Source organism: Acinonyx jubatus, chromosome C1, assembly GCF_027475565.1.
Source record: "Acinonyx jubatus isolate Ajub_Pintada_27869175 chromosome C1, VMU_Ajub_asm_v1.0, whole genome shotgun sequence".
Taxonomy (NCBI): Eukaryota; Metazoa; Chordata; class Mammalia; order Carnivora; family Felidae; genus Acinonyx; species Acinonyx jubatus.
The window spans coordinates 152,824,160-152,842,012 of NC_069381.1; the positions used below are offsets into that span (position 1 = coordinate 152,824,160).

Here is a 17,853-nt window from a genome sequence, read left to right on the forward strand (position 1 = left end):
GTATATATATACATATGTATATATATGCATATATATGTATATATATATATCACATATGTATTAAGAAAGTAGAAAATTATATATATATACACACACATATATACACATATGTATACATACATATGTGTATATATATATGTATATATACATATATATACAACTTGTATCTTATTTCAATTCAAGCACTACCCCCAAGTTTTGCTTTCAGAAGTATGCACTAACTATAAATGTTTTAAAGTTTCTCATAAAAAAAAAACTTATTGATTATGCTTTTCCTTTTATTTTGTAGCCTTTAGACTAAAAACAAAACAAATATTACTTACCCTGAATCTGTGCTTGTACCACAAAGGAGAGCATCTTTGGATCCTTCCAAGTAATAAAAATATTCTGTTTATGAAGAAATTGAAGAATATAACATTAGAGAATGTAAGCTTTAAGAGTGATACAGAAGTTAAATTAGTATAGACATACTCGCACCTATTCAGGCCCAGTCCTAGGCAATGTGCATTCATTTGTTTATTTATTATATTCTTGTATATTCTCTCTCAAATATTTATTGATAACTTCTTATGGGTCAGGCAATGAATAAAATAATAAAAACATGACAAACAAGATCATTATTTTTATGGATCTTTCTTTACATGTAGGTAAGCATGGAAATTGGGGATGGAGAAAGACAAGTAAATACATAAATATACAAAGTATTTTTAGATAGTGATAAATGCCCTAAAGGAAATAAGACAATGTGATAAAATGTGGTCAGGGCAGACCTTTCTAAAGATATGACATTTGAACTGGGACCTAAATTCTGCAAAGAAGCCAGTCATCCAAAGACCCTGGTGAAGAGATATTTTGGCAGGGTGAAAACCAGGAGCAAAGGGCCTGAGGCAGAAGTGAAGTTGGTGAATGGAAGAAACGACAAGATAGCCAGCCTGGCTACAGGCTAGTGGAGAGAACCATGTGACAGAAGTAAGGCAGGGGTCAAAAGCCTTTGTATGTTATCAAAAGAAGTTTGATTTTAAGTATGATTAGAAGTAATAGAGGTAGCAATATGAGATAATAATCAACATTTTCAAATGTCACTATGGTTGTTTTATGGACTGTAGATAATAAGAGAGCAGGTGTGGAAGCAGAGATAGGAGGTAAGAGACTACAGGGAGAGGCAATGTGGCTAAAATTCAAAGGGCAGCTGTGGATATGGAGAGAAAGCGGTGAAAACAGAGTGGACACGATTTGCTGATGGAGTGTGTGGTGGGAGAGAGGACACAAGAATGTGCTAGGAGTCACCGTCAGGTAGATAGTTTTCAAAGCCATGGGAACTGAGGAGTTAACCCAAAGAGAAAGTGTAGCTGGAAAAGAGAAGGGAAGAAAAGAGAAGGAAGGGAGCCCCCAACTGAGCCCCAAAGTATTCCAGAAGTGGTGAAGTCAGCAAGGCAATACTATAAATGGATACACCTGTCTTTTGAAAGTCTCTCATTTATTCACCACTTAATAATTATGTAGGGCTTACTAATTTCCTGATATTGAGGATATGGCAGTGAGCTGAATGCATATTTCCCCCTCATGGTATGTTTTGTGTCCATTTTCAGGCATAAGGGGTGTTATAATCTCTTTCTTCATTTACTGTCAAAGCTTATTCTTTTAAAAAAAATTTTTTTCACATTTATTTATTTTTGAGAGAAGAGCAAGATAGAGTGTGAGTGGGGGAGGGGTAGAGAGAGAAGGGGGGGTGGCGGCATAGAATCAGGCTCCAGGCTCTGAGCTGTCAGCACACAGAGCCTGACACGGGGCTTGAACTCACGGACCGTGAGATCATGATCTGAGCCGAAGTCGGATGCTTAACTGACTGAGCCACTCAGGCACCCCTATCAAAGCTTATTCTTAAGACAGGAATCAATCCAGCCATGCACAGTAAAGGTATGAAGAATTAAAAAATATCTATTCTTTTTAATAAGGGTAAGCTTCCTATTTGGCTCCAATCAAAGGAATAAAGATGTAATTGTTAGAAGGCGTCTGGAGTGATAGTGGAAGAAAGACTTTGAAGTTAGACATACTTGGATTTGAATGTTGCTTCTACCCCTTCCTATGTAGGTGAACTATCTTACCACTTTAATGGTTAGCCACTATGCCTGCTTTGTAGAGATATTGAATAGGATACATAGGATATTGCATGTAAAGTGTTTAATACAGTGGTCCTCACATTCTATCCACAGTTGCTCAAAGAACAGCAGCGATCATTATTAAACTATTACACAATTCCAGTTAAGATTAATCGACTGACTCCCACATTGCTTTGTCTTATGCACAAAAAACAATAATGCCTCTTAGTTTGAAGTGAAAATTTAGGGGAGAATGTACATGAACAACTTTTTTGAAAAAACTCTTCTGGCTCAGGTAGGGTGGGCATGGCAGAATGAGGATGGAGAAGATTAAGATGGAGTTTTTTGTACATAAGCTTCCAAGACATTTTGACTATGGAAGGATTACTTTAGAACTATCCTTTAAAGTTACGCTGGCTCACGCTTACCAATCACTGAGGAGTTTTTATAAGAATGGGATCTAGTGGGTGGTTCAGTTGGTTAAGTGGCCTACACTTGGTTTTGGGTCAGGTCATGATCTCAGGGTTTGTGGGTTTGAGCCCCACATCAGGCACTGAGCTGACGGCATGGAGCCTGCGTGGGATTCTCTATCTCCCTCTCTCTCTGCCCCTCCCCTGCTTGTGCTCGCTGTCTCTCCTTCTCTCTCTCAGAATAAAGTTTTTTAAAAAAGAAAAAGAACAGGATCTAGAGTTGCCTGTCCCAGGGCAGGGCGAACAGAATGAGGAAGTCAGTACAAGAATGTCAGTACAAGAATGATGAAAGGTAAAGCAATGGCAGTAGTTCACGTTGGCCTTACAGAACACTTTAAAATAATCCCTACACAAAAACAGATATTACATTATTGGAATAATTAGCCTCAAGAGAATTTAAGGTTAACATGTAAAGGGAAAACGTAATGCAGAGAGAAATAAAAACATACGTCCACAGTAAAACTTACACATGAATATTTATAGCAGCATTATTCACAATAGCCCCAAAGTGGAAACAACAAAGACATTCATCAATTAATGAATGCTTAAACAAAATGTAGTATATATATACAAGGGAGTATTATTTAGCAATAAAAAGAAATGAATTACTGCCACAGGGATGAAACCTGAAAACATGCTAAGTGAAAGAAGCCAGACACAAAGGCCACATACTGTATGATTTCATGTATATAAAATGCTCAGAATAGGTAAATCCATAGAGACAGAAAGTAGATTAGTGATTGTCAGGGGTTTGCGGGTCGAGGGAATGGACAGTGATCGCCAGTGAGTACAGGGTTTCTTCTCTCTCTCTTTTTTTTTTTTAATGTTTATTTATTTTGAGAGAGAGAGCAGGAGCAAGGGAGGGGCAGAGAGAGAGGGAGAGAGAGAATCCCAAGCAGACTCTGGACTGTCAGCACAGAGCCCAATGCAGGCTTTGATTCCACAAACCATGAGATCATGACCTGAGCCGAAATCAAGAGTTGGACACTTAACCGACTGAGCCACTCAGGTACTCTGAGGACAGGGTTACTTTTGAGGGAGATAAAATTATTCTAAAATTAGTGCTGGTGTTTGCACAACTCTGTGAATATACTATGAAACACTGAACTGTATACTTTAAAAAGGGGGATTTTTATGGTATGTGAACTATCTCATTAAAGTTGTTAAATATAATGCAGTACAATAACAAAGATTGTGGATAGTAATAGATAAGCCTCAACCTCACAGTAAAAGTCACATGGGGATAAAAGGAAATAGAAAATTGCAAAATTCACACACTTAAAATCTGGAACCAATATTCAGTCAAAAGCAGATTGGTACAGAATGGTAAAACATACTGGTGACCTAAACATTCTATGATTAGTTTTATCCAACCTGGTTCAGAAAGACAGCTTGTAGCAACCATGTATGACTTGGGCTTTTGGATTCAAGAGTTTTTTCCTCAACCAAGAGGCAATAGTAAGTTAACTCTGAGAAAGCTAGTGCTGGGGATCAGGTAGAGGCAGATTGCCTGCAATTGACACACTGCCTTCTGGGAGACTGAACTCTGGGAAGTCCCCACAAGGAAAGCACCATAGATGAAGACAGGAAAAGCCCTGGTAGAAGTGCAGACCGACACTGTGGCTTTTCCAGGAACTTTTCTATGAAATGTCAAACATTCAGAAAATAGAGGTTTCTTTATCCCAACATTCACGTACAATAGCTACTTGAAATTTGGCTTCCAACTGTGCACACGAACCTTTCCTTCACCTGTAGCAGCAAGAAGGAAGATTGAGGAGCGTGAAAGTAGACAATGCTTGGCATCAAAGGAAATCTATAGATTGTATGTTTGAAACATGGCCTTCTTTATTTGATAACAAATTTTAAAAGCACCTCCAAAGGGGCTTCACTGTAGACCCAGAAAACACTTTCAGAATATGTTCAGGCTTTCTATGTAGGCTGCCGTTACCATTGCAATTCTTTTATCTCTTCAAGAATTCCAATTCATTTACCTCACCACTTTCTCAAAACCTGTCAACCAACTCTTGGGTTCACTTCTTTCCTTGTCCAGTTTTGAATCCATAGACACTCATTATATCATTCTCTTACAATTTCCTCAACTTCTAAGTATTTCTATCAGTCTATCACACTAACCTGGTGGAACCTTACCCCGACTCATACTCTAATGTCTACCTTCTGCATACTTGCCCAAGTGGCTGAATGTTATTGGGGAAACTCTCACACCCAAGTGAATGATTGCATTTTAAGTAAATGATCTCTGGTATCAAATTGCAACTCAAAATAGACTCCATGTCCCATTCCTTAGGATGACCATATAGTGCATTCTCCTCAAAACTTCTGTAGAATGTCCTCTCTCTCATTTGCATTCCCAGCCAATGGTCCCATTTCACACCTTTCTGAGGAAATGAAAGCTACTGGGTTTGACTTAATCCTCTTCTGATAAGTCTGCAGCCTGCCCCTCCACCTTTCCTCTAGCTTCAGTGGTAGAGATATCTCTTCTCTTTGCTCTTTCACTTTCTCCAGAACTTGACTTCTCCCCTTCTCTCCTGAATTATTCATCTATATTTTACTACTCACTCATTTCTACCTCTAGAAGAGCATCCCTATCAAAATATGCCATTAAAAAAGTACCAGACATCTCCTCCATTATTCTGCTTTCCATTACAGCCAAATTTCTTGGGAGAACTGTCCACACATATTGTCATCTCTTCTTTCTGGCATTTTATTTACCCCTCTCACCACCTTCAGTCCAACCTTCTGCTCTTACCACTCCACTAAAATTTTCTCATGAAAGTCTCTGACAGTTTCTATGTTGTTCAAGCTAATGCATATTCTTTTATCTCCATCATTCTTAATCCTTGATCTTGCAGCATCATTCAACACAAGTACTCCCTTCTCTTCAAACTTTCTTCTCTTGGCTTCACTGTTCACATCTTTGTTTTCTTCTTACTTTATTGGCTGCTCCTTCTCTGTGTCCTGTCTGGGTCTTCTTCTCTGCCTGCTTTCCAGATATTAGGGTTTTGGAGTTCACCAAATTTGCATGAAAAATCCAGTTGCCCTTTCTTAACCTGCTTATAAACATCAGAGCTTTTCAGAAGGATGTGTGTATGCATGTACGTATCCTTTCTGTTTGCTGATTATTTCAAAGTGTATTTATCTCCAAAGCAGGAAGTTCCTCTGATCTCCATGCTTAAATCCCTATTGTCTACTTTTTTCTACACTTGCATGTATCAGTGTCATCTCAACTTTAACTGGTTAGTAAAAACTTGCATCTACAATCCTGCCTACACTTCCTTCATTTCCCATTGTCACCCATCAAAAGTTACTGTAGCCACAAGCCTAGAAGATATCCTCAAGCCCTCTTCTCTTCTCTAATCCATCAGCAAGTTCTATAGATTTTATCTTGACATAACCCTTTTCTCTTCACTGTCCACCACCACTCTAGATGGAGGCACAATGTTTTCTTTCAGAATGACAGAAACATCCTAAATGGTTTTCCTTATTCTAGACTACCACCCCCCGTTTGCCTAATCAGTACTCCAGATGGCAAACAAAATGATTGAAACCACTGCATTTAAAATGAAACCAAACTCCTTTCCAATGGGCTCAAACATCCTTCGTGCTTTGACCCCTGCCTTTTTCTCTCACTCTATCTGTTGCTATTCTATCCCCATTTTTGCTAAAATCTAACCATACTGATGCTCTTCCATTCTTTAAACACATAATACTCTTTCTTGTTTCAGGACCTTCCTACATGCTATTCATTCTAACTCAAGTAGTAGCTCCCATACACACACTCTCACCAAAACTTACACTATTTTATGGCTTCTCATTGTCCTTTAGATCTTCACTTTGGTAACTTAAATGCCATCTCCTCAGAAAGGTCTTCTCATTTAGTTGGTATCTCAGCCCCTGAGATTTATTTGCTTTGCATTGCTTTTATTATAACGTGCAATAATTTTTATTTGTCTGTTGCCTTCCTTTAGTTTTTCATTCCCACTAGAATATAAGCTCTGTGAAAGGCGAGCTTATTTCTGTGCCAGAAAGTTGCACAATGCTTAGCTTAGGGGGCACTTAATAAACACATGCTGTTACATAAATATCCAAATAAATACTGCAGTGAGACCTGGCTTCTATGACACAGAGAACAAGTGAGGAAACCAAATTTAGGGAGAAACATTTTCTCCCTAAAACTATATTTCAGAAGAAAATAAAGAATAATGTATAGAATTAAGGGAGAAGGTTTTGGTGTAAAATTCCATTGTTCACTAAGATGTTATTTCACTCATTTGTAATAAATGCAATATGAAGATACACTGCAAAATTCAAGGCTCTTCCTACTCATTTTGAAAAATATTGCTTGAAGTAATGCCAGAGGTTAAAAAAGTCATTCAGATTACGAACTCAAAAATAGGACCACGATTCAAAATAAAAGAACTGGCAGTGATCCGAGGAAAAAACAGTTAAGTTTAAGTAAGTGTTGTAAACTGATTGTTAATTGTAAATGTCAACAATTATCCATAAGATATGTTAATTTTATGGTATATAACTTAGATATTCTTTGGAAATTGAAAATAACATTTAAGATCATATTAATCAAAATCAGAAACTGAAAAAATAAGTAAAAATAAAAAGGAAGGGAAAACATGCTAAATTCCTCACCAAACATTGGTAGTAAAGAATTATACATTAAATATTTTACTTCAAAACCTTCATTTTTTTTTCATTTTAGGCTTCAATAATTTTTTCTGTTTTCTTTATTTACATCCTTTTACTATATTAGCTAGGTTTTATTTGCTTTTATCTTCCCCAGTGAGTGGGAGAATACACATTTAGTAAAGAAAAAAAATGATATGTACTCTTCATAATACAAGGAGAATCTTGACCTTTACTCTCTGATCTCATTCTGTCAAAGCTACATACACTTGGAAGGTGTCTTGATTTCCTCCCCAAACCCCCCACCTCTGGATCCAATTATCCAGTAAGGTTTATGGGTTCATATGGGCAATATCAGACATACACACTGCAGGTATTAGACAGAAAGCACAAACTTGCTTGGTCTCATTCTCACCCAAATTCGTCAATAGCTCCAGCAAGAGGAGCTGTGTTAGAGGACAACTGTTCAGAAAACATGCAGTTTGGGCTTTTTTGTAAAATATTCTAAAATATACTCATGAATTAAGCAGACTTTGAGACTGTGTGCACAGACCAACTCATATGGTTTGTACAGAACTAGTTCTGATGAACTAAATTTTGAGATCATGACCTCAGCTGAAGTCAGACGCTTCACCGACTGAGCCACCCAGGCTGAAAGAGAACAATCTTATTTCAACCTCTTAACAACTGCAGGGACAATCTTACTTTTATAGTCTTCTTCTTCAAGGGTATCCAGGATGCTTGCTAATGTTTCATTATTTTCCAGCGGATCCCGCAGACATTTATGCTTCAGGTTGCCCATGAACAGCTGCAGCCCAATCAGTGCAAACACGCTCAGACAGAACACGGTCAGGATCATGACGTCAGAGAGCTTCTTCACAGACTGGATCAGAGCTCCCACAATGGTCTTCAAGCCTGAATGCAGGGGGGAGAAAAGTGTTCATAATAAAATAAAGCCTCTGAATGAGAAATAAAAACAAAACATGAGCTTTTCTAGAAATTCATGCATTACATCAAATCAAGGACCTTAAAGAGCCTAGTTCAAAAAAAGCGTAGTAGCTCAAAAGGGTAGATTTACTGTTTATATATATTTTGCTTTTATATATCACAGCAAATGATAAAAATTGTAAAATAGCCCAAAGAGTAACCACACTGTCAAAATGAATAATTTGGTTGCTCAAGCCATTACCATATTCACCTGTAAAAATAATTTTTCAAAGTGCTAATTTAGTAAATGCTTGTCAAACAAACCATCTCTCTATAATGACATTAAAAGAAAGGGGCTGAATTGCAGCATATAGTGACACGTTGCTAATATTCAGTTAAGAAATGGTTTGTTGTGGAAAGCTAAAAAACATGTCATGCAATACCCCCATGCTGATATTTAAAATCTCTTTTCCTAACTGTATGAAAAGCAATCAGAACAAATTGAAATTTTCATTCCTGACTAAACAAAATGGAAAATGAGCTGTTATTCAGGAGGGAAAATTTCAAGTTGAGATGTGAGCCAAATGGCCATCTTCATCCTCTAAGATCCATGCAATTGATTAAACTCAAAGGCTGACTTTTAATAATGATTGTGAAAAACATAAGAAATCAAATTTAATTAGAACTGTGTAAGAGAAAGTCATTCTTGTCTTGGCTCCAAAAGATCAAAGTCAGCCCCGGTGTTTAACCCCACTCTCACCTGGAATGACTGAAATTGTTTTCAGTGCTCGGAGAACTCTGAATGTTCTCAGCGCTGAGACATTGCCCAGGTCCACAAACTCTGTCACATATCTGTAATAGGGAGTTCACACACAACACAGTGACAACACACACACAAACAAACAAAGAACAACTCCCAAATAGTTGGAGTTATGAGTGGCCTAACACTCCACACCAATCACTCCTTACCTGGAATTACAGAAATAGTTTTCAAAGCTCTCAACACTCTGAAAGTTCGAAGAGCTGAAACATTGCCTAGGTTTACAAATTCTGTTAAATACCTGTAGAATTAAATCAGAGTTATTCAGAATTTAGATAGAATCTATGATACTTACCCGTGCCTTTAAGTCAAGGTTTGCCTACATTTGGAAATGCTTATTTAAATGGATTGTTCTGCAAGTCTTTTTTTTTTTCTCCCCTAACACAACTGATTCAATTTGATTAGATTTGATTCAATCCCTTTTATGTGAGTAAAATACAAATATATTATTAAAATGGCTTCAAATACTTTAAATATCTAAATAAACAATCAAATGCTTCAATCATTAGACCTCAACATTATGGCAATATAGATATTTAACATCCTATAAAATGTTAGCAGCAAATTTTGAAAACTGTAGGCTAACTGAAAGAAGCCAGACACAAAAGGCCACAAATTGTACAATTCCATTCATATGAAATGTCTAGAATAGGCAAATCCATAGACTCAAAAAACAGATGAGTAGTTTCCTAGTTTCCAAGGACTAGGGGGAGAAGGGAATAGAAATGATTTCTTCTGGGGGTGATGGAAATATGCTGGAATTAGACATCAGTGACAGTTGTACAATGTTGTGAACATACTAAAAAAGCAACACTGAATTTTATACTTTAAAAGGGTAAATTTTATGGCACATAAATTATATCTCAATAAAAAATGAGAGCCCTGTGAAAAGGCAGCCTTCTTTTGACTCGATGTCAACGCTGACTCTTGTCAGCAGGTGGCGGGTGCACCTACAGCAGTCAGGTGACCATAAAAGAAGGGAGCCTGATAGACAAGGAGGTGGGGGTGGGGGCGAGGGAATGGGAAACTAGAAATCTTAAGACCCTTCTGCATTATCTAAATTCCTTCGGTGAACCCGCATTAGTTTTAAAATTCAAGATGATAGAAGGAAAAACATTGTATCTAGGTTTGGAGACTCAAAAAACAAAACAAAACAAAAAAAAAACAACTGACTGTTTCTGGCAAATATATTTGGGGAAAGAGCAGCAGTATAAATAAATTAAAATTATATTTTAATGTAATATTTTCCTCTTAAAAATAAACTGTGACGGCATACATAATATATACACAATGCACTAAAGTTAGGGTTAGTATGCAGTGACAGCCCTTATAAATTTTTTACTTCTGTATTTTAATATAGCATAATAGTTTCATAGTATAGGTTAATAAAAAGAGCACAGTACTTTATAATTAAGGCTTGAGATTTTTCTGTGATTCTTATAGGTTTTATCAGTTTTCAAAGTATGAACTCACTTGCACGGCATATACTATCCATCCAAGTGCTGAGCATGAAGATGATCAATCTTAATGATGTCATACACTTTTGAAAAATTAATCATTTGCCTATCAAATGAATGACTACCTTTCATTCAGTATCCTTTAAATGCAACCATTACCTGCAGGAAAAGTCAGACCCCAAAGGCTTACTTTCACTGGAATACTGTGCTCTCTGTCATTTTCATGAGTTTGCCATTTCAAAAAAACTAAATGTACTTACGCAAAAACAATGACGACAAAATCAAGCCAGTTCCATGGGTCACGAAGGAAAGTGAATTCTCCCACACAGAAGCCTCTTGCAAGGATTTTTACAAGTGATTCAAAAGTATATATTCCAGTAAAAGTGTACCTAGACAAATAACCCAATGGCATATTAAATATGAGAAGAATAGAACCAATATAAATCTTTATTTTTTTTCTGATTAACCCAAGAAAGCCATCTATCAGAGTGTGGCTGTTGGTTTATGGATCCACTTGAAGTATTAGAATAAACTACAATAAAGGTATTTCCAGAAAAATCTCAAAATGTCCATATTAGATACTCTTAGAGAAAGTAGAGGCATTCAAAATGACTGAGAACACAGGTATTAGATCTGCCTGGAAAAGTCCTACATTACTCCTATCAGAAATATACCCAAGGATAAGAAATATATAACATGTCTAAGAACAAGGCAGGACATCTGATAAGTTCATTCTTCTAGAAAAGACTGTAACAATTATTCTATTCCACTGCTAACTGGTTAATACCACAGAGGAGGAAAAAATAATTGAAAGAAAAGCAACCATATAATATGGGAAGATAAACACCACAATTTTTAGAGCTGTGGTAACTTCCTGGCGGGAAAGGAGAGGATTAAAATAACAGTGAGACCATATTAAAATGTATTTATACCCACTTACTCTACATTCTTGGTCCAGTCTGGAGGGTTACTCATGGTCATAAATATGCAGTTCGTCAGAATAGTGCACATGATGAGCATGCTGAATAAAGTAGCTTAGAATCAAGGAATTTGATAAAAGACCACAGTGGGAACTTTTAATATTTGATAATGACACTTGTTAAAATGCTAACAACTTTGTCCTAGAAAATAATTCTAAATGATTTTTATAACTTTTTTATCTCTTTGAACAAGGGAGTAATATATAAAGTAATTTATCCTAAAATGCTAACATTGCCATTCTCCCAATTTTCTCAGAGACTTACACCAAATTATACTGAAATCAGTACACTAAAATCAGAGTCTTTTCTGGTACACAAGAACTAAAATCCACATTTGAATAAAATAGCAAAGTTTACATTTTAAAGCACCATTAACAGTAAACAATTTAAAAAGGATATGAGTGTACTAAAATCTTAATTGATATTCTTCTTAGGGGACTGAAAGGAGACAGCATGTACAAAGCAGGTGTGGCATTGAAACGGAAGATTGCTTTCCCTTTGTTCAACACGATGAAAGTCTGCAGGCGAAAATGAAAACAACATGAAATTGAGAATTTGAAATTTCACCCTCACACATTTATATCAGCAATTTACCTCTGCCTGTGGTAGTCTCACATTAAAGAAACACTGCCATCAGACTCAAGCAACGTGGTACCACTGACATCAATTGAACTCTTTAGATCACATTGGCCAATGAACTCCTTCTATTTCTTCTTAGTAAATTAAGAAGTGAGCCATTTATGAGCATGGGTTGCCTAGAACGCCTCAAATACAATGTCTTCTCTTTTTCATATCCTTTTAACACCCAAATCAGTAACAGTAAGTTGTGGCCACTGGAATTAGTTTAGAATATAATTTCCTTCTTTCACATCAGTGTATTTTAAGCAAACAAAATAGAAACTAGCTATCCCTGATTTTTGCCATAACACCTTGAGAATTTTAGTACTTGTTGGTTATTGTCATGGCTAATAGTAAGTGTTCTAAAATATGAGTCATTTCAAAAACATATTCTCATATATTTAAGGAATATTAGAGTTAGAAAATCCTATTACCCAGTTCAATTTTCTTGTTTTAGATGTAATATAAATAATAGCTAAAAGAAAAGATCACAAATTAAAGGACTTGCTTGCTACTACCCACAGTAATTTAAAAAATAATAATACAAATGAGCCAAATATTCTTGAAATGTGTTATGTAATCATTACACAAGTGACATTCTCCACAGCTTTGGTATGTAGTTAAAAATTTTAAAACTCAAATAAATAAACAGCAACAACAAAACATTAACACAATCTAAGAAATTTGCTTAGAAATCAAGAAGACCAAATTTTAACTTTTTGTCTTATTCTCCTATAGTTGATAGGCAAATTACCTGTGTTATTTAGAAGACATTGACTTGGTCTTCTGTTGTTGTTTAATCTGAATTTTATATAAGTTCATGAATGGGCTTCTGGTAATAAATATTTTTCACCAAATTGGGGACCTAAGTTCAAGTATCTTGCTTTTTTTTTTAAATTTTTTTTCATGTTTATTTATTTTTGAGACAGAGAGAGATAGAGCATGAACGGGGGAGGGTCAGAGAGAGGGAGACACAGAATCTGAAGCAGGCTCCAGGCTCTGAGCTGTCAGCACAGAGCCCCAAGCGGGGCTTGAACTCACGCACTGTGAGATCATGACCTGAGCCGAAGTCGGACACTTAACCGACTGAGCCACCCAGGCGCCCCTCAAGTATCTTGCTTTTTAATTGTATGTGGCAGTGTTCTCAAGAAAGTGAACCAGAATCTATTACTTTCAGATGTCTTTTTATATTCCTAGTCACTTTCACTACACCGGTTATGACTAAATACAATTTAACATAAAATTCACTTTTACCTTAAAATTAGCTTTAAAATTAATATATAGCCTTTGAGTACAACCACTGTTTTCTTAACTCTTGATACACTGTGCTTTTTAGAATTCATTCATTATACTCTGCAATTGTGTAGTGAACAACTATGGCATATGAGGTGATGAAAGGCATTTGAACATAAATGAGACATGAGTCTTGCATTCAAGATACTTCCTAGAAAAGTGATGCATACACAGTAACTCAAATACAAGGCAAGATGTGACAGGTATAATACAGAGAAATACAAATGGAGGAGTGTGACAGTATGAAAGAGACATGGTCACACACAGGTGAGAATTATCAGGGAGACTTCCTGAATCAGACATCGGTTGAGCTAATGTGAAAATCATATTACTGTCTAGATTTGGCCAGATCAAGTTACCTTGTGCTTGACATGTTTACAAAAAACAATTCATTTGCTATTTTTAAATTTAAATTCCCAATGTTTATTCACTTCAAGAACTTCTCTAGGAATATCTGGGTTTACACACACACAGGAGTTAGTTATAGGCAGGAAAAATAGGTAAGCCTATGAAACGTGGGGGGTCAGTATAGGTCCCTTTAGTAAATTCCAAAATCCTACTATGAAATGCATAGATATCAAAGTCTGAATAAATTCTTTTAATTTTGCCCATTTATTTAAGAGTTTGTTGAACATAAAATTAGACAAATATGGTACCCAAAGAGCATATGTTTGGTTTGGACAGATGTGATTCTAAATACCAGATCCACCATTTAACAACTTGAGAGCCAGCACTTAGTGCCTTCTAAAAAGCACAGTGTATCAAGATTTAAGATTTAACTTAAAGCTTTTAAGTTTCTGGCACATTGTAAATTCTTAGTCAATATTGGTAGCAGCTGCTTAAATTATAGGTAACATATAAAGCACAGTAGGCCATTGTACCTGTCCTCTTAATACCCATAGCACAGGGTAATTAGTAATTTATTCTTTCTTAAAGACACAAAGTTTCACTTATAATAAAAGCACTGCATAACACTATTAAAAAGCACTTATACATTCATCACATAAAAAATGAAGCCCTAACTTCTATCTTTAATTTATCAAGTGTTCTTTGTTTTAACAAAGCATTGATAATTACACTCAAATACAAATCAAAGTCTGGGCCAAAGTCAAATTAGGGGTCATTAAGATATATTTTTTATTCTTTCTTTCTTTCTTTCTTTCTTTCTTTCTTTCTTTCTTTCTTTCTTTCTTTCTTTCTTTCCTTCTTTTAATACGAAATTTATTGTCAAATTGGTTTCCATACAACACCAGTGCTCACCCCAACAGGTGCCTCCTCAATGCCATCACCCACTTTCCCCTCCTTTCCACCCCCCATCAACCCTCAGTTTATTCTCAGTTTTTAAGAGTGAAGATATATTTTTTAAATGTTTATTTTTAAGAGAGAGAAAGTATGTGAGCAGGGAGGGGCAGAGAGAGAGGGGGACACAGGATCTGAAGTGAGCTCTCTGTCCTGACAGCAGAGATCCTGATGCAGGGCTCAAACTCATGAACCGTGAGATCATGACCTGAGCTGAAGTGGGACATTTAACCGACCGGGCCACCCAGGCGGTCATTAAGATTTGACCCCCAGGGGTCATTAAGATTTTTAATACTAGTAATAATTATAATGTAGCAGAAATAAAATTTTTGTCTTTTAGTGTGAATAACTTGAAACATGGAGGAATCAATCCACAAAGTTGCAAGCAACTCTAAGTTTGCAAGCAAAAGTCAAAACTACTTTTATCAAGAAATGTTTGAAAAGCTAGACACAAAAAAAATTGATAATCTAAAGCTCCAAACCAAAAGAAAATAAGAAGACTTGTTTATCCCTTTAGATCTTTGTAACCACGTCAAGAATAGAGAACCATGAAAAATAGATTGCTTTGTCTGACCTAGTTCAACTCAACTATACTGATGCAAATGTGGGTTAGGCTTTTGATGTGGCTGGTGTTATATTATTTGAAAGGAATTGGGGCCAAGGCAAAGAGATGGAGTCCCATCCTAAATGTTCTCTATTAAATTAGTCTATCACAGCCAACATCATTCCATTAGTTAATAGGCCTATAATCCTCCATTCAAATGCAAACATTTTCCCATACCTCCCAAATTACTTTAAGGCAGTATTAGTGTATGTCTATGCCTTGGGGATTATTCCGGAAAGATTCCTTTCCTCCTTAAGAGGTAGCTGGTTAAGTAACATCCAGACTCCCTTTGGAAATGGGAAATGTAGTAGGTATCCATTCTGAGCCAGGAATTTTTCAGGATGAAGTAATAAGTAAAATGAGAAAGTACTTTTTATTTTGCCTGTCTTATTTACTCATCATTATTTAATTTGCTTTTGTGAAGTTGTTACCATAGTGGTTGCTATACAACAGAAACTAGACTATATTAAGAGATGTGGTATAATAGAATATCTCAGTAGGGGGACAAACCAAATTGAATTTTAAAAATCTACAACTTACTGGGGGGTAACATTTTGCACATTGCTTAATTTCCCCAAGCCCTTTGACTCATCTAAAAATAGGGTATTACACACCTCACACCTGTCAGAATGGCTAACTTTAACAACCCAGGCAACAATAGATGCTGGCGAGGATGCAGAGAAAGAGGATCTCTATTGCACCGCTGGTGGGAATGCAAACTGGTGCAGCCACTCTGGAAAACAGTATGGAGGTTCCTCAAAAAATTAAAAATAGAACTACCCTGTGACCCAGCATTGCACTACTAGGCATTTATCCAAGGGATACAGGTATGCTGTTTCGAAGGGACACATGCACCCCAATGTTTATAGCAGCACTATCAACAATAGCCAAAGTACGGAAAGAGCCCAAATGTCCATCGATGGATGAATGGATAAAGAAGATGTGGTATATATACGTATATATATATATACGTACATATATATACGTATATATATATACGTACATATATATACGTATATATATATATACGTACATATATGTACATATATATACGTATATATATGTATATATACATATATATACATATATATATATACATATATATATATACACATATGATGTGGTATATACACACACACACACACACACACACACACACACATATACAGTGGAGTATTACTCAGCAATCAAAAAGAATGAAATCTTGCCATTTGCAACTACATAGAGGAACTAGAGGCTATTATGCTAAGTGAAATTAGTCAGAGAAAGACAAATATATGACTTCACTCATATGAGAACTTTAAGAGACAAAACAGATGAACATAAGGAAAGGGAAGCAAAAATAAGAAAAACAGGGAGGGAGACAAAACATAAGAGACTCTTAAAAATGGAGAACAAACAGGTTTGCTGGAGGGGTTGTGGGAGGGGGGATGGGCTAAATGGGGAAGGGGCTTAAGGAATCTACTCCTGAAATCATTGTTGTACCATATGCTAACTAATTTTGATGAAAATTATATAAATACGTACATACATACATACATACATACATAAATAAATAAATTTAAAAATAATAAAATAAAATAAAAATAGGATATTACCAAAAAAAAGAGGGGTGGGGTAAGTGCACCTGGGTGGCTCAGTTAGTTAAGCCTCCGACCTGATTTCTGCCCAAGTCATGATCTCACAGTTCATGAGATCAATCCCCACATCAGCACAGAGCCTACTTGAGATTCTCCCTCTCCCTCTCTCTCTGCCCCTCCCCAGCTCACACTCTCTCTCCCTCCCTCTCTTTCTCCAAGTAAATAAACTTAAAAAAATAAATAAAAACAGGGTATTTCTTCCTATCTCACCAGGTTATGATAAATATGTATGCTAATTTATATAAAAAGTCTAGTGCCTGACACAGCAATCCTTAATCCATATTAGCATTCTTCCTTGCTGTGTCAGAATACTGATTGATTAATTAGAATGCTATATAGTATTTCAAGGGCTTCTCAGGTATTCTGGTTTTTAATGCTGTGCTGCCAGCCTGTTGTGATGTGAAGCAAGTGTTAGGCACTGCTGTTCATAGTAACTACCACTGAGGCAGATGGGTTTCTACTATCAAAATGTAACCTCATCATATTTTATATTTCTCAGGTTATTTCAAATATGTTCTCTATTTTACTTTATTTGCTAGATGTCTTATCAGGAAATATTCCCTTTCATTTATATCTTAAACTATTTTTTAAAATGGGCTTTATTTTGTCTTTCTTGACCTTTCAAAGTCTACAGGTGCTATACGGCAAAGCAATGTTGGAGAGTTACAGAACTGCCGATATAATCCTTTAGAGTTTCCTCTTAGTCAACTTTAACTTCAACCTGGTTGTGTCCACTACTGTGTCAGGAAAGCTGTACTTCTCACTTTCTCAACAGAATAACCTTTACAGCAGGTGGTTCAAACTCTCTCCCATTTCCCTAAAGTGAAAACACCTTCTCAGTTCTGTTACTCTCAACATTTTACTTTCAGAGGACAATTTCCATTCCTGTGGTGTGGAAAATATTGACATCATGTAACACGCATTTCCTCTGATGTGCCTGCATTTACTTCAATGTATCAGGACTCGTAAATCCAACCTCTATTTGCCCCT

General features: G+C 36.2%; 1 protein-coding gene across 3 annotated transcripts in view; it reads right to left on the bottom strand.

Annotated features, from left to right (window-relative positions):
• Positions 1–17,853, bottom strand: part of SCN9A (sodium voltage-gated channel alpha subunit 9) — a 165,553-nt gene that overhangs the window by 83,270 nt on the left and 64,430 nt on the right. For 2 of the 3 annotated variants that reach the window (XM_053215223.1, XM_027055576.2), the window contains exons 1-5: positions 11,370–11,479; positions 10,690–10,818; positions 9,122–9,213; positions 7,931–8,140; positions 324–387 (exon numbers count right to left, since the gene is read on the bottom strand). In XM_053215223.1, the coding sequence (XP_053071198.1) occupies positions 324–387; positions 7,931–8,140; positions 9,122–9,213; positions 10,690–10,818; positions 11,370–11,449 (575 nt within the window). In that variant the 5' untranslated portion in view covers positions 11,450–11,479. Of the gene's footprint in view, positions 1–323; positions 388–7,930; positions 8,141–9,121; positions 9,214–10,689; positions 10,819–11,369; positions 11,480–11,808; positions 11,928–17,853 lie in introns of those variants that run through there. The other variant, XM_027055575.2, reaches the window with a different exon arrangement.